The 18656-nt window shown below is 35.2% G+C and overlaps 1 protein-coding gene across 1 annotated transcript in view; it reads right to left on the bottom strand.

Moving 5' to 3' along the window:
• Window positions 1-2357: 2357 nt before the first annotated feature.
• The window catches only part of LOC101431672 (regulatory solute carrier protein family 1 member 1-like), a 79301-nt gene continuing 63002 nt past the window's right edge, over window positions 2358-18656 (bottom strand). The window contains 2 exon segments of the mRNA XM_071218340.1: window positions 2358-3474; window positions 3476-3918. Of these exon segments, the coding sequence (XP_071074441.1) occupies window positions 2383-3474; window positions 3476-3918 (1535 nt within the window). The 3' untranslated portion in view covers window positions 2358-2382.

The raw sequence follows: 18656 nt of genomic DNA, 5'->3' as shown, positions 1-18656 counted from the left end.
TAGTTGGTATTGGGGTTTCAGATATATTTAGGGGATTGAATCTTTTTACTGACAATATGATAACCAGGCCCTGAGCCTCAACAGACTCCAGCTCCTACAATCTGATTTATTGGACTCACCTCACTCAGCTAAGATGGAGTTGAAGAAGGACAACCACCACACCATGGAGCCTAGAGTGCCTACAACTGAAAGCAGGAGGAATGCATCCAGTAACCATGTGGAATCTGAGCCTCCTTTTGACATAGAGGTGCAACGGACACAACCAATCCAAGGACCTCAGAGAAAAGGTGGCATTGGAGTGGGAAAAGTGGACATGGTGGCTGATGGGTATGGGGAATGGCAGGAAGAGATGAGATGTGGAGGCGCCTTTGAGACTTGGAGTTGCCCTGGATGGTGCTTCAGGGGCAATCACCGGACATTGTTAATCCTCCCAGGGCTCACTGGATGGAATGGGGGAGAGTGTGAGCCATGATATGGACCAATGACCATGAGGTGCAGAGATACCCAGAGATGTACTTACCAAATGCAATGGATGTGTCATGATGATGGGAGTGAGTGTTGCTGGGGGGGGAGGGGGGAGGGGGGTTGGTGGGGTCGAATGGGACATCATATTTTTTTTAATGTAATATTTTTACAAAATCAATTAAAAAAAAAAAAGTTCATTCGAGTTCCCAGCCTATGAAATTCTTTTGGGATTCAGACTTTCCCATTCCCACAATCACATGAGAAAAATGCCTATAAAAATCTCTCTGTCTTTCTCTCTGTCTCTGTCTCTGTCTCTGTCTCTCTCTCTCTCTATATATATATATATATATGTATGCATATATGTAATCTCCTTTTGTTTCTGCTTCCACAGAATACCCTCTCTAATATGGAGGGTGGAGTGTGATGGTTTGAAGTTAAAAGCTCTTAAAATTAATACATTCCTGTGGGGATGAAACTACTGAAGGTAGGACCTCTTGATAAGGCTATGTTAAGATGTGGTCCACTTCAAAATGGATGGGTCTTAATCTTATTACCAGAGCCATTATAAATGGAATGAAATTCAGACAGAGAGAGCAAGAAAACCAGAAGCTGAAATCAATGGTACCCTTAAGAGACCAGTGGATGCCATGAGTTTTCCTACTTTATAAGGTATGGACCAAGGTTTTTTTTTATCAGCCAGCCCCAGAATGCCACTGACTTGGCATTGCCTAGATGAGTTCTTAATTTGGAAATTTTCCCAGCTTCAAAAGTATAGGCTAATAAATCCCAACTGTTTAAGCTTAACTATTTCATGATATTCACGTAAGCAGCCCAGGAAATTAAAACATATGGGAAGGAAACATAAAAGTAAAATATTACATACACATTTTATTTATCTAATATAAATAGGAAATTATACTATCAAATACCTTTCATCAGAGCTTTAAGTAATTAATGGGCCCTAAATCAGAAGAAAGTTATTTCTGCTTTAATTTATATATATTCTTGTTTGCTTTTTTAAAAGATTTATTTTTTATTTACTTCTCTTCCTGTCCCCTGACCCCCTTGTTGTCTGCTCTCTGTGTCCATTCACTGTGTGTTCTTCTGTGTCCACTTGCATTCTTGTCAGCAGCACCAGGAAACTGTGTCTCTTTTTCTTGCATCATCTTGCTGCATCAGCTCTCCCTGTGTACAGTGCCACTCCTGGGCAGGCTCTGCTTTTTACACTTGAGATAGCTCTCATTACAGGGATCACTCCTTGTGTGTGGGGCTCCCCTACATGGGGCACACCACGGCATGGCACAGCACTCCTGTGTGCATCAGCACTGCACATGGGCCAGTTCACCACATGGGTAAGGAGGCCCTGGGTTTGAACCTTGGACCTCCCATATTGTAGGCAGACCTATCAGTTAAGCCAAATTCACTTCCCTGTATGCTTGTTATATGACCCTAAGTACAATTCAGTATCACTCTATTGAGAATAAATCCAATGAACATCAATGCTCTATGCTATAAGGGACCAAAATGATTTGCCACCACATTTTGCTTATGCATATATCAATGAAATAATAGAATGTTTTATTTAAATTGTCCTTATACTCTTTTTTTTTTGCTAAACAAAAAACCATCAGTTTTATTCTGAATACATCATCTTAATGAGAATAAAAAGCTTTTGTATGCTCATACTGTCAATACATTTAAAAAGGCGCAAATTTTAATAAGTAGAATAGACAAATCCATCAGTCAGGAGATCATAAATTACTCTGGCCAAAAAGAAACTTAAAAAAAAAATCTGGCTCAACATTCTGCTTGCAGGTTTCTACATACACTGAATACATATGAGTGTGTGTATGCACGTGTATGTCTACAGATTTTTTAATTAGGGAATGGAGTATGGTCTAGCCCACCTTTCTATGGTTATGTAGGAACTACAGTGTTCTTGGCTAACAAAACAAGAGCAAGGTCTGCATTTCCACCAACTCGATGCAAAGCCCCAAGAGCTTCCTGCAAAGTAAAGCCAGCATGGAGAATCCGGTCAATATCTGCAGCAGGAAAAATTAATGGTGGAAGAATGGAGGAATTTGATAATGGATGGCTGACAGGGGGTTCAAATTCAAGAAATAGCCTTGCCACTACAGGACAGACATTTTCTCTGGTTACAGGTCTGTCTGTCATCAGCTTCTGTATGCCCTGACTTAAGTCTTTAACCAATATGAAACTGTATGGCAAGAAATTAGTTTGCTCAAAAATCTGACTGAACGCATCTTCCTGACCTGCTAAAAATTTGGGTGAAATTTCTGCACCTAAGGTGTAGCATAGCTGATTAGATGTTTTAGGTAAGGACAGAGTGACAGAACTGCTCTCATTTATTGATTCCCTAGACTTGGGGACATCTTTATCAGTTGACATGCCATCACCTGGGTCCCTATAGTGAATATTTTCTATATCTTCTATTCCAGCACCATTTGAAGTACCTGCTGATTTTTCTGTTTTCACTGATACATGTATGGCCTGATGAAGGGAGACTTGTGGACACTGTTCAGTGTGGGGTGCTGTAAGATGCTCATTTTGGATCCATCTTTCAGAAAGGTTCTTAATACTCATCTGGCTCTCAGCTACTGTTTCTGGTTGACAGAGAACTTCTTCAGATTTATTTTCTGAATCTGGTTTACTACTAATGACCAAAAGTTCATGAAGTTACTTCAAGGCTGCTGTTACAGATGAACAAGATTCCTCTGTTGACTCCATAGAGGGCTGACAGCTCCCACAGAGACTTAATGGGGGCAGGGGGGAGCAATTGCTATATTTTTTATTTGCTCCCGACATTTCAACATTATTTTCTGGGAGTTGTAAATCCTGAATGGAAATGGAATTACTTAAAATTTCAGATGAGGGGTCACATTTTGATGTTTCTATTTCCATCAAGGGATTATCTGAGGTGAGTTGAGCTGCAACAATGTTCTTCGTGTTGCCAATCTGACTGCTTGCTGAATTAAGCACAGCAAGTCCCTACTTGTTCAACTGTATCTACTTCCATAAGTGTTTCTGAATTTGAGCAGCCAAAGCATCCTGAAGGTAAATTACTGTTCTCTGTAATTGGAAGGTCCACTTTCTGCTGTAGACTGTCTCCTTTCATCTCAGCTTCCAAATCAACAATTTTTTGTTGGTTCTTCTGACTTTCTCCAAGAAGTTCAAGGTCCTCTGTGTCACAAAGATGTTCTCGGTCATATGGAGCATTTTGTTTTACAACCTCATGCTGTTCATTCGCTGGTTCTTTGTGCTGTTGAAGTCCATTAAGTTGACTCATGTTCTGATATTCTGGTTGCTGATCATTTTCACCTGGAAACATCTGTGATTCATGCACCCTAGTAGTTGTGATGGATAAACTAGCTTCCCATATTGTGTGGAGATGAAATTTGGGGACCTGGGTGTTTTTCCCAGCAGGAAATTTACCTTATACTCTTGACAATATAATTTTCTGGTAATTCTTGTCACTGATGTCTGAAGAGAAAGATATTGATTTTCAAATGAAGGTAAATTTTGTAGCAAATCATATTCCACTACAGAAATTCTCTGAAACACTATAATGAGCTAGAAACTTGGGAGAGAAAATGATGGTGTTTAGCCATTTCATCTAATCGTCTCTGTAAATGGATATCCCTATTAATTAATATTTGGGATTATTGAACAGTTCTTAGCTGATATCACTTAAAGAGGAAGTTGAGGTAAATATAATTTATAGAAGTATGGTCAATCTGAGAAACTAAAATAAAACACTTGCTTAATTCTCATGTAGTCTGAAAACATGAATAGAATTCCATGAGAAGATTTTTAAAACATTAAACCTAAGAAGAAGGAAAGCTCTGATATCAGTTATCATATATTATTAACTGGTTACTAGGGACTAGAAATATTTGAATATTACTTCATAAAAATTATTTAGAAACCATTTAACTAATTTAGTGTGCTTTTACACACAAAAAAAAATCATGCTAAGCTAGATATAAAATATTTGATCAAGATCATGTGCTTACCTACCAGCAAGGCCAGGATTCAAGCTCATATTTCTCTGATTCCACATGCTAAGCCACTCAGCCATATAAAAAATCCTATTGTGACATGAAAATTTCTGGAATTATTATTTCCAAGAAACAGTACAAGCTATATCTTCAATTAGTTGGCTTCTTTTTGTGATGCCTTCAAGCTTAAAAAATTAAATATAAAAAATTAAAATATAAAAATAAAAATAAAATTTTAAAAATTTCTAAATAAGTTGTCTAAGTAGAAAATTTAATTTAAAATACATTTATGATCCACTATCTTAAAAAATAATTATGATCTTAAAGTGACATACACCAAATGAGTGATTGAAAATTCATCTTCCATCTTTATTAATTTGCCTATTATTTAAATATAGTCATTTATTTCTACTGCCCCTATTCCTTTATCTTCCATCAAGAACATAAAAGCACACTTCAGATTTACAGCTATATTGACCTAAGTATAAAATGAGACCTTCTTATTTTCCCTACTATATTCTCTGGAAGGCATGTGCTTCAGTTTCAGTATATCTATGAGTAAACTAGAACACACCATCTCAAATATAATTATTAGAGCACATACTCTCATTTGAGACTCAGGATTATAGATTCTAAAGTATTGGGTAAGTGCTGAAATACCTCTGGAATTGAATTGTCCATTCAATTTTAATATGACTTGGATATTATGCACTTAGATATTTATGACATTTCATAGCTCTTCTGGGAGTTCACAGGAGAAGCCAAAGGAGAAAACACAATAACTCTCTTGTACAACGGATGAGGGTTTTTTTTTTCCATGAAACAATTGAAATTTTTTTGAACAAAGACTACTTGATAAAAATGACTATAAGAAAACACTTTGACTTGGATTACAAAATGATCCCTCAGTGGAAAAGCCATATTGCATAGGACTGGAAAAGTAATCAAATACTTATTAGCTTTGGTATTACGTGAATTATTTAAATTCCTTGAAATTCAAAAGCTTTTGGGGTCCTGGAGCCAAGGATTGAACCTGGGATCTTGTATGTGGGAAGCCAGCACTCAACCACTGAGCCACATTGGCTCCCTGAAGTTCAATTTTCTTTTACTGGGAATACAACTTGATTAATTCCTCAGAATTCCATAGCTATGTTTGTTATAGCATATACTAACCAATAAGCTAGTGCATGGTTGTCTAAATAGGAAATTATCAAGATAATTTTTAAAAAGTACATGCATACTTTGGTCCAACATTAAGACATTCTAACTTAGTGGCTAGGTAATGTTGGTCATGGAATCTGAATAAAATAAATAACCAAAGAAATATGATATTGGTATGGTGCCATTTGGAAGCAATTGATCTATTAATTAAATGCAATCCCAGATTAATCTATAGAGTTAATGCAACACAATTAAAAGTTAATCAAGATTTTTATATACAATTGATACTGTGATTTTGCAATGTGGATGAAAATGCAACAGTCTAAGATAGTCAAAACAACTTTGAGAAAATAGATTAAAGTTAAAGTTCACAAATAACCTGATTGTATGATTTATCAAACAGCTAACATAAACAAGAGTGTGGTATTGTTGAAAACATAGATATATTGATCAATGGGACTGAACAGAGAGTGCATATTCACACATATATATTGAAAATCAGGTCCAAAACCAAAGGTACGAAGGATGCACTATTGGTGATTCCATCACATTACCATCCATCTCTCTATTTCCTATGCAGAAAATAGATGGGTCTTAGAGGATGACAGTGAATTACAATAGACTATATGATAGGTTTGGAGGGAAGTTGAGGAAGGGAGTTGCTTTAAAAGGTCCCTTTTTTTTTTCGGCCAGAAAAGGGACCAGATATGTGAGCTTTCTTGACATTGGCTCCTGGGTTTGGGCACCAAAATGTTAGATCCCAGGTTAATCTTGGAGATAGATCAAGATTCAGACAGGAGTTTATTAGGTCGCCAGCATGGTGGGGGTCTGTCCATGCAGGTTGGGAGTGCTCCTTTTGAGCAGGGGGAACTGGGTGGGTTTTCAGAAAGTGTGCAGAGATGAGGTGCAAAGGTATAAGGTGGGAAAGTACCATTAGCTATTTCAGGGTGAATTATGCTATCCTGGGAACTGCCCAGCTGGCCATGGTGGGAAAGGAATATTCAGTGGCCTTGTGGGGATGGTGATAAGCAAGGGCCATGAAGGGACACCTGATGTTTGAGTACATATGAACTCAGTGGGAAAGAGCTTACATTCTAAGACTATACAATGTGGTTACTCTAATTGCAGCTGCTGTTCAAGGTAGGTAATGTATCTTTGCTTAAACCAATTAATACATCCCCGGGCACATAGTGTGCAGCCAGTGATTTGGAATATACTTTTTTTTTTTCCTTCAGTATTTGTAAGTTTGCTTTCAGCTGGGAAGTCCAGCAAAATACCTCATTGTCTTTCCTCGTGAGTATAGCACATCTTCACTCTATGTCATAACCTAGTCTGCAGGTACCTTAATCAAATGACCCTTCCAGAATTCATCCCATTGTTCTATCAAATTGATGATATACTCCAACAATTCCAGATTGTCATGATTTGTTACTTGGGCTACATAAAATTTTGCTTCAAGTGTCAGTGGCAAGTAGAGATGTGATTTGGAGCCTTTCTCAAACTTCTATATGAGAAAAACAACAGAGACATATGGGATTTTAGAGCAAAGCTTTCATCTTCTGCAGATGTTTACTCTCTTTTTGAGAAACTACTTTTGTCCTGTATTGGGACTTAGTAAAGACTGAGTATTTAACCCTAGGCCACCTAATTCTTTGAAACTTGAGCTACCCATCATTAAATGGGTGTTGTCTACCCATCAAGTCATTAAGTTGGGCATGCACTGCAGTACCCCATCATTAAATAGAAGTAGTTTGTTACAGCACTTTTCTGGGACATCTCTTGAGTACAGTCAAGAATGGAAATCCTCCCAATTGGCTGAACCTTGAGCAGTGAACTTGTTTGTTCATTTTCTTGGTGCATGTATATGGAGACTTTGTACAAAGCAATTTCATCCTTCGGGTCACAGGGCAGTGTTTCAACCAGCTAGTCCTGGTTAGCACATACTAGCCACCTTCTGATTAAGTAAATCTCCTCTATTTCTTAAATCTTGGCAAGGGTTCTTGGAAATCTTTCTGTATGTTTCCCAGAAAGAATTGACAGAGGGGAAGGAAGGGGTGAAGCAAAGTATGCACATGAGAAAATATCTGCCACACAGTCAAACCTTAAATGAAAATAATATAATTAAGAAGTCCTATTTATAAAAGGGTTTATGCCCACAGGAATGAGAATTAAGATTAAGAACACTTCTGATACCACAGTCCTCTCTTGGGGAAAAAAACACATGTTCTTCCGATATGCAAAATACATTCATCACTACCAATATTTCAATCCTTAAGGCATTTCAGTAACAGCATTAAGACTAAAGTCTCATCAAAATCAGTTTTGGGAATGATTCATCCTGGGGCATAATTCCTCTCAAATCTGTGAATCTGTGAAATCTAGAAAATGGGTTATCTGATTCTAAAATACAATAGTGTGAAAGATACAAGGTAGTTATCCCCATTATAGTGGATGGAAATTGGAAAGAGAAAGGGACAAAGTGTCCCAAGCAATTTTGAAATCCAACAGGGATAACTCCACTATATTTCAAGGAGTGTCATCTGTGGATCAATATTTTGCTCTCAGGACCCACTTGATGGGCAGGCTTGCCCTTTCCAAGCTCCTAGACAGTGGCCCTGATCTCTTCAGAGAATAAGACCTGGGCCCACTCTCTTCAAGAATTAGAATATAGTCAGGGTCTTTAAATACTGGGGTATAAAACAAACACTTGCTTTTGAATGGCAGCTGAAAGTCCCTTGAAAGCCTGGGCCAAGCTCTACCCCCTACAAGTCTTGGGTCAGTGTCCAAAATTTGCCAAGCATCTTTTCATTTTAAATATGCTGATTAAAAAAAATTTTGATATATCAGGCTTCAAAATAATGACAATTATTCTTTTTTCAGTTTTTTAATTCTTGGGTGACCTGTCAACATTCCTGTAACAGTGTGTGTTTCTTGAGTTCATGTTTTCCTTAGTTATATTTGGGTTTTGAAAATGAATTATTTTTCTAAATAATTTTATGTCAAATGTATTTCAGAAATTAATGAAAAACCAAAGGATTCAATGAAAATAAATTAATTTAATTAAATCTATATTTTGTTATCATGCAGACCATTTGATATCATGCCACTCTTAAATCTATGAACAAAGATTAAAGGTCCATTCAAAAATGAAGTTCAGATTTTTATGGATATTTGAACAACAGTGTAGAATAAATCAGGATTTTTCTTAGAATATTGGTGATTCAATGTCTAGCAGTGGTGAGAGGGTAGTAGAGCACCTATCTAAAAATAGCAAGACAAGAAATAAGAAAGAGGACACAAGACAGAAAAATGCATTTCAGAAAGGAAACTAGAAATACTAATACAATAAAATTTCATATATTAAGACATTTTAAAATTTTATGCTTATTACACAGAATATTTTCTCTAAAATGACAATGATACTCAGAGTCAAAATACACTATCAAACCTATCTTTCTTATACAATTTTCATTAAAATAAATTGAAGCAGAGTATTGAGGTAAAAGGAAAGGGTAAGGAATATTATATAATGCTGCTTATGCTATTCTATTGTCTGAAATACACTTCCTTCAAGTATTTGACGCTCCACTTTTTTCCAGTTGCTCAAATATGATAATCTTAAGGAGAACTTTCGATAAATTATTTTTTAAGGTAGCAAATACTATTGTCTCCCTGGAACCTCTCTACTTAGTTTTTCCTCAAAGCAGTTATCACCAACCATATACATAGACTTGGTTGATTATTACATACCGCCCCTGGTGATAGAACGTTACTCTTGTTTGATTGACCTCCTTGAAGTTTCCCACACTACATGGTCTACCAGCTGCACAGCACTTTGCACTGGTGTTCCCATTTGCAACAGTTTCTTCCCATGAATATGAATTGCTATATCTTCTCCATGCTAGTCTGTGATCAAATTCCACCTTGAGGATTGTGGCCTGCCGAGGCCACACTATTCCCAGTTGCTTTGTTATGCCCTTGCCCACAAAATTGTTCCCCTCCTAGTTGTCTGACATTTTCATTTTCTCAATATAACTTTTCACTTTCTAACATTGCATATCACTTACTTCTACCTAATTCTCTGTATCACCCTTCAGGAATAGCGTGTCCAACCGGTAAAGGAAATTTTATTAAGTTGTAATTTGTTTGTAGTAACTTGTAGATATGCAATAGAATATTTAATGAATAAATGAATTAAATGAAGTGGCAAAATGAACAAAAAACATTTAATGTCTAATTATTGCAACAATAAAACTTATAAACTAATAAACCCTGAATAATATGTTTGCTCATTTCAGATTTGCATAACATAACATTTGAAACTTTCTTTCCCAGCATCTGAGAGTGGGGGTCCACTGGGTCCCAGGCCCTGGCTCCCCTTCCCTAAGGAAAGCTTAGACCACAGTACACAACTATCTGCATGCCCAGAACACAAGATAAAATGTAGGAGACCTCTCCAAAGGGAAGCAATATACAAATGGTATCATAGACTAATTTTTTCCTGGTGATACACTTCCTCCCTACAATATCACCAGATCCCATTTAGATGCTTCATGTGACGCTAGCAGTAGCTCTGTTATAAAATGTCTTTGTTCTGAGACCCTCATTTTCCTGTCACTTTGCAGAGCACTATCTTCATTCTCTGAACTGATGCTTGGGTGACCCTGTCCTGTCCTTAAGTCCCCCCCCCCAAAAAAAAGAATATGTCTAATACTCTACCAGGTATATTCTTTGACTGTGGCTGTCCCAATCCATGCCAGTCAGGAGCTGGGTTGAAACCCTGAGTTACTTATAAACCTTTATTACAATTAAATACATAAATTTCAACAAATTTTCAAAATTTAAATGAAATGAGCTACATTATCTGACAAAGATATAACACATACTTTAAATTAATATTCAAAATGTAAAACCGCAAGATTTTTCAATTTTAAAATTCAAAATAAATACAACTAAAATTGTAAACTTAAGTTATTCTTGGTAAAATAACAAAATATTTAATATAGAATATTTATATAATGGATATGAATATGACTAATGTGCTTAGCTCTGCATGTAAGGTAAAATATCATTCAGATGATTAATAGAATTATTAAATTCCTGTATTATTAATCAGATAACAAATAATAAAAACAATACATTATCTTTAGGCACTAGAATAAAACCAATGAATTTAACCTAAAAAAGTAAGTAAAATAAAAGGAAAAATAGAAAAAAAAATTAATGAAAAGCAAATAAAATTGAATAACATTTATCAAATAGGAAAGGAAGATAAAGAATCATTATTTAATAAGCCAAAAAAGTGAGAATAATTCATGAGAGGGAAAAAAGTGAGTGATAACAAAAATAGGGAAAAATGTAAGTTAGAGGAAGAAACCATATTGTCATTAAAGTTAGAAGAGAGTTAAAATTTTTATCCAATTTTTCCCTATGCCATGACAGTGCAAGTGGTACACAAATTTCCCTGCCATGATAAATAACTTTAATCCTGAAGAAAATGCAGATGAAAACTGTTTCCAGGATTTAGAAAATGATGTAATAGGTCAGTTACCTATGAGAAAATGGAACTATGAGAAGGGTCTCATGTTTACCCTGCCTTTCTCTACTACTTGCTGGCTAGGGAGATACAGAGTACAAGCAGAAAATAATGGCCTTACATATCCAAATAGCATAGATTAGCATGTCCACCATTTGATGTCTAAAAACTATGCATATATAAAAGGTGATCCTATTCTCCAGTTATTCAGGATTTCCCTGGACAACAAACAAAATGATAATGATGGACCAGTCCAATTCCAATCCCTTATACCATTATTATAAAAAATTCAATACAATAAATACAATACAATACAATACAATAAATTAAATTATATATTGGTTCAGGAATTCTCTGTATTTCCTTAGTTGAAAGCTGGCTATATACATGCAGATGGAGAATAAACATTGAAAAAAGCCTTCTACAAGACTGAGACAAATACATAAAGCTCAGATGCATATGCAATGCATAGAGCTCAGAAAGGTCTGGGAAAAGCTTTATTTATTGCCAGCTTCTATAGCAAATGTATTTGATAACTCAGGAATAAAGCTAACACCAAAAATCAACAAAATATCACACATTCAAATTAAGGACAGTGCCTTATACTAAATATTACTAAGACTGAGGAATAAAGCAAAATAGATCTAATTTTTAAAAATAATATAAATCTTGAGAATTAAAATGAAATAAGAGAAAAACAATGAATTAAAAGAAAAAATAAATAACATTTATAAATAAAGAAAGATAAAGAGTTTTTAGCTTCCTTGGCTGATCAATCAAAAACAATGAAATGGGTCAGGCTAAACAATGGAAATTTATTCATTCATGTTTTGGGGCAAGAAAATGTCCAAATAAAGGCATCATTAAAGGGAATGCTTTTTCCTCAAAGACTATGATGTTCAGAGAATGGCTGCTGGCAATCTTTGGTCTTTAACTTGTCACAAAGCAAGGAAAATGCAGGCCTCATCTGGAGTCTCACTCCGTTTCTCATTTCTGTTGTGTTCAATTATTTGCTCCCTTAGCTTTTTCTCACTCTGTCTGAATTTCTTTTTCCTTTAAAGGACTCCAGTAATAGGATTAAGACTCACTCTAATTTGACTATGCCACCCCTTAACTGTAGTAACCTCATCAAAAGGGTACCTGCTTACCATGTGCTCACACCTTCAGGAATGGATTAAATTCAAAAAACATGTTTTTTTCTGGGATAATAAATCTTCAAACCACCATACTACACCTTCTGGACCTGAAAAAGACACATTCTTACTTTATTCAAACTACATTCATTTAATCACACTATCCAAAAAACATTAAGTTATCCAATTAACAATGATACGTACAATGCCTCATCAAAACCAGTTAAAGGGATGGTCTGCCTGAACGCCCCTCTATCTGTGGACCTGTGAAACCTAGAGAACATGTTACTGCTTCAAATAATAATGGAGGAACAGGCATATGATAAACATTTCCATTCCAATAAGAAAAATATTTGAAGGGAAATATGAGTTACAGGTCCCCCACAATTCTGAAACCCATTAAGGCAAACTCATCAGATCTAAATTTCTAAGAGGCATCTACAGATGTTTTGTTCAACTGGCCTGATGGAGTAGTGGCCATAATCCTTCCAAGTATTTATGCACTAGCTGTTATCTCCCCCAATGCTGGGATGATATGCTTTCTGAGCAAGGAGTGCTGACCCTATCCTCACTGAGACTCCACAAATATGGGTGAGGCAGCACCCTTGGCCTCAGGGGATGTCTTTGGTCTAGACCTCAACTACCATGTTTCTTCCCTTGAAGCAAATGGTCCTTCAATTTGTCATTTCTCTCTCCCTATGAGTCCAGACTGGCTGTGGTCCTGCTAATACAAATATCTAAAGAAACTTCTCAGTTTTTTTTAATGTAGTTCATAGGCTTCCAATTATCTATCAATAGAACCTTCCAAATTTATTTCTTGAATAACTGCATTTCTAATCTCAGCTTCTTCTGAAATGGTTAACTGGTTCCATGTTCAACTAAACCCTCACATGCAGCACTGTTCTCTGGGGGCATCATATTCTCGTGATGTCTCAAAATTTTCCAAGCCATCAATTTCTGGTTTCTTTGTGCCCAAGAGTTCAATTGTCAGCTTATGCCTTCCCTCTCACATTTTACTATAAGCTGAAAGAAGAAACCTGGCTTTACTTTCCACAGTTAGCGTGGAGTCTCCTCAGGTAATATCCAAGTTCATCATTTTCTAGTTCTGCCTGCCATCTAACATCAGTATCCAATTTTACCAAGTTCTCAGCCACTTTCAAACAAGGACCGCCTTTCTTCCAGCTTCCAATAACACACTCATCATTGATGTCTAAAGGCCTCATTGCAAGTATATTTTGCATCCTTATTTCTACTGACATACTCTTCAAAGGAATTTCAACATTTTCTATCAAGCACCTCACAATTCTTCCAGCCTCTACCCATTACCCAATTTCAGTGTTGTATCCACATTTTACATATTTGCACTAGCAGAACCCACTCTTCTGGTACCAAAATTTGTTTTAGGTTCCAGGACTACACAAGCAAAAACAATGAAATGGGCCATGTAAAAGAATGGGACTTTATTCACTCCCGGGTTGAGGCTGGTAAAAAGTCCAAAGCAAGGGATCACCAAGGTGATGTTTTCTTCCAAAGACCATTGCATTCTGGGGTTGGCTGCTGGCAATCTTTAGTCCTTACCCTGTCACATGGCAAAGCAAATGGAGGCACCTCCTAGTCTCTCCATTCTTGTCCAGGTTCCATTCATGTTCAGCCTCTTGCTTGCTGAGGCTTTCCCTCACTTTGTCTGTCTTTCATTCTGGTTATAAAGGACTCCAGTTACAAGATTAAATTCCATCCTCACTGGGCTAGGTCACACTTAACTGTAGTAAACTCATCAAAAGGGTCTGAATTACAATGGGCTCACACATACAAGAACGGATTAGATTTGAGAACATGTTTTTCTGACTTAATACACTTACCACTACATCCATTCATATGAATTTGTTGATTGGTTTTTCCATTTCTGTTGAAGTGGCTTTTGAAATTTTGATTGAGATTGCATCGAATTGGTAAATTGATTTGTGTAGAATTGACATCTTCACAATATTTATTCTTCTTATTCATGAATATGTAACATCCGTCTATAAATTTAAGTCTTCTTTGAGTACTTGAAGAAAAGTTTTGTAGTTTTCCTTATACTTTACACCCTTGACTAAAATGAATCCTAGATATTTTATTCTTGATTTCCATTTCCAAATCTTTTTTCCTTAAACAATAAGATCACCTATGTGAAATAAGATGATCTTGATTTTAATCTTCAAAGATACTTTCCTCAGTATTTCATTAATTAATGTAACCTTCACAAGAAAATATTTCACTTGATTACATTTAGAGGAAGTGATATTTTGGCAATTAAATTTAATTATTAAGTGTTTAATCTTCTCAGCACTGATTTTTGAATTCTTATGTTTCTTCTAATATAATAAAATCCAAGTACACTAAAATAATAAAAATTTGTAAAAACATTATTGTAAATGAATACAATAATACATATTCTGTTTAGACGAATTAGTTGAACCTGCCAACACTGAATGGAAAAACTCTATCATCGTTTCAAGAATGCCCTTTCTTCAGATGGTACACATTCCTAGACAGAAGTTAGTTGTAGAGAACCATCCAATGCAAAATACATGAAATGGTGGGTTTTACAAAACTCTGCTATAACATAGGGAAAGATGCATTATAAATATTTAATAGTAAAATCAGGATATTATTAAAATTATGGTGTGATAAAAATTATGTGAACACATAGGAATGCATATAAATAAATAATATACATGCCGGACCATAACTAGAAGAAAATATATAAAATTAACAACATTCATGAATGAGTTCTACTTTGTTCTTTCAATTTTGTTGTATTCTATTTTTTTCTGTAAAGAACAATATTTACTCTTATGATTGTGTCACACTTTTAAATATAAAAATGTTTCATTGTGAAAAATGTGCTATTCCTTCTCTTGTTAATTCTCTGGGCTGTCAGTCACAGATCATTATTTCTGTAGAAAGACCTTCTCTTTTATCACAAAGGAATAACAAAAATACTGCTTACCCTTCTGTTCCTTATAAGGGGAAGGCAAATCTCTGTTACAAACTGTACCAGTTTGATATAATTGGTGAATTCCAAAAAGAAATATTGGATTATTCTTGCAATCTGATCTGTACCTGGACATGATTGAGTTATGATTACGGCTTTGCGTCCCACCCCTTGGTTGGTGGGAACTGACACATAAAAGGCATGGCAAAGAACAAAGTTGGAGATGTTAGAGTTCAATGCTGAAGACCTGGGAAGTCAGCACCCAGAGGAAAGAGAAGCCAGCACCAGGAAGGATGGAACCTTGAACCCAGAGAAAAGCAAGCCCCAGGAACGTAGGAACCCAGGGAGCCTGAACCCTTACAAATGTCGTCAGCCACCTTGCTCCAAATAGACTTTGGTGAGGGAAGTAACTTATGCTTTATGGCCTGGTATCGGTAAGTTCCTACCCCAAATAAATACCCTTTATAAAAACCAACCAATTTCTGGTATTTTGCATCAGCACCTCTTTGGCTGACTTATACACAAACTTAACATAGATGCATTAGTCCTTAAACTCTTATCCTTGGACTCATGCCAGGCAAGATTCCTTGGAAATTGGTCCCAGAGATGAACAAATACTGCATTATCAGCAATGCTCAGTATAAAAGGTGCCATGGGAGTTTGTCGGTGAAAGGCAAGAGATGGCCTCCTTTGCTTGTGATCATACTATTTCACTGGTGTACTTATAAGACATAACTTCCAGGTGAATTTTCTATTTGATCAGGACATGAATAAAATTTTTAGATTGATTTATTTTACCACAGAACAAGGCATAAATATTTGGGGAAGCAAATAACATAAGTTATCTCAAAGGAAACAAATATATACCAGAGAATTCAGACTACCTAACTGATTAATATTTTATTTGTGAAAAAAAGTTGAGGGTGCCAAATTTGTAGACAGATATTTTAAGAACTTTTATAGCACATTTGACTCTTGATAACCATTAGTCTCAAACTTAGAAAGTTTCAGTTAATTGAAGAAAATGGACTATTATTAGATTAGTATTATTAGACTGTACTGAATTATTGTCAGATTTTCTAGAAATGAAAGTATAGAACTCATAGAATCAGATTCACCAATGTACACATACTGAATATATAAACTTTGGGTGAAATTTTAACAGTCACATAAAAACATCTTCTGAAAGTCAATAATAATGTGTAGTTTATAATATTAATTTGTACCAGTAAAGTAAGCTCAGGTTTTAATTTCTGATCTTTTCACTTCAATATTATTCAATATTAAATAATATTTGATACAAAAGAAGAGTAAATGATGCATTAAAACACTATATCATTGTTTATTATATATCTAGCTTTGTTCCGTTTTTCTGAAACAAAATCTTTTGATGGAATTCTTTGTTTCTGATATTATGTTTGTGTACTTTTGTGCATTATGTTAGTAAAGGGAAGTATTTAAAACAATGTTGAATTCAGTTTTATTTACAAAATATATTAGTTTCTATTATATAATATCCAAATGATGATTTGTATTCTAAAATATACCTGGCAGTCAAAGAATTTTTCAGTTATATATTGCAAACTTTACTATAAATTTATTAGATTATTTAAAAATTATAGTTAAAATTTTTAAAAAGATCGTTACTATAAACATAAAAGTTATTCGTGTCAAATTATATCATTAATTTCTCAACAGTTTACAAACTTTGAATATTATGGGGAGTGGGAATAACACAAATGTGTGTGGTTTTACCGTTATGGGATTGACAAACTCTGATGTGATCTGGCAGGTCTTCTTTGTGCTGTTTCTCCTACTCTATTTGATTACCATGCTGGGGAATACAGGGAGGATACTGATAATTCACCTGGATCTCAAACTTCAAAACCCATGTATTTTTACCTCAGTCACTTGTTATTCCTTGACATTAACAGTCATGATATCTAAACCATAAAGAACTTATTAACTTCTACCAAGTGTATTTCATTCATAGTCTACTTTCACCCAGATGTATATTTTTTTCTTCTTGAGTGTCACTGAAATTTTCCTTTTCTTTTCTTATTTGTTTATCTTTTTTAAAAGATACATAGATCACACAAAATGTTACATTAATTATTTTTCTCTTCAATGGCCTATGACTGCTTTGTAGCTATGTGCAATCCCCGTCACAACCCAGTTGTTATGCTCATTAGACTTTGTTGGGCCCTCATCGCTGGGTCCTATGCTATTGGCTTTACTGAATCATTTGTCAATGTTCTATATATGAATGGTTTGCATTTCTGCAGCTACAATGTAATCTACTACTTTTTCTGTGACTTAACTGTAATTTCTGTCCTTTCCTGCACTGACACTAGTGACCCTGAAATCATGATGTTCATTCATGCTGGCTCAAACATAATGGTGTCTCTTATCATAATCTCTCTGTCCTATGCATCTATTCTGTCTACTATCTTGAAAATTAATTTCATTTCAGGAAAACACAAAACCTTCTTTACTTTTGCTTCCACCTCTTGGGAGTCACCTTTTTTTACAGCACTGCTGCTTATTTAAAACCAAAGAAATCTTACTTCTTGGGAAAAGATCAAGTAGCCTCTGTGTTTTATAGCATAATGATCTCCCCCTGCTGAATCCACTCATTTATATAGTCTTAGGAACAGGGAAGTGACAAATGCTTTCAATAGAGTGATGCAGAAGAGAAGGTGTTCTAAGCAATTGAAATGACTGTGGTGCAGACAACTTTTCTTTCCCTTCCCACTGGATATGTCCTTTTAAATACAGTAGCATCCTTTAAAAATTTGTATTTCTGTCGAGTCATCCTCTATTTGACCACTCATGATCTGGAACACTTCCAAGACTATGTTTTCAGAAATCTGCATAGTAATTGGAAGCCATGAAATATGTTTAAAACCTGTGGTTTTAATATATTTGCTTTTTAAGGAAAGTAATATGACCAAAACTGTGGTGTTATCTTTCAAAATGTATGGTAGAATGCCAATGCAGGTATAAAAATTTCAGTGAATTTTATTATAAAGAATACTTTTAGTTTTCATTCAATCTATTCTGTGGAGATGAAATACTGCACTCTTGTAAAGGCTTCTGCTTTGGACTAAATTATACAGGGTTTAGATTGTAGATCTGTTAGATTTTTAGCTGTCCACCCCTTAGAAAATCACTGTAACTTTAAAACTCTTTCCTTAAATGTACAAGAAAAATACTAATTTTAAAACAATAAAGTTATTGTAAAGATTAAAGCAGAGATAAATGGAAAAAATTCAGTACTAATAAATTTTGGCCACATTGATCAGAATCCTTATATTTTTACAAGATTTTTAATAGCTTTTGTTCTGAAAATGTTTACTGGTGTT

This window comes from Dasypus novemcinctus, chromosome 10, assembly GCF_030445035.2.
Source record: "Dasypus novemcinctus isolate mDasNov1 chromosome 10, mDasNov1.1.hap2, whole genome shotgun sequence".
NCBI lineage: Eukaryota > Metazoa > Chordata > Mammalia > Cingulata > Dasypodidae > Dasypus > Dasypus novemcinctus.
Note: the sequence above shows the minus strand (reverse complement) of the source record. Positions and strands in the feature narration are given on the sequence as shown.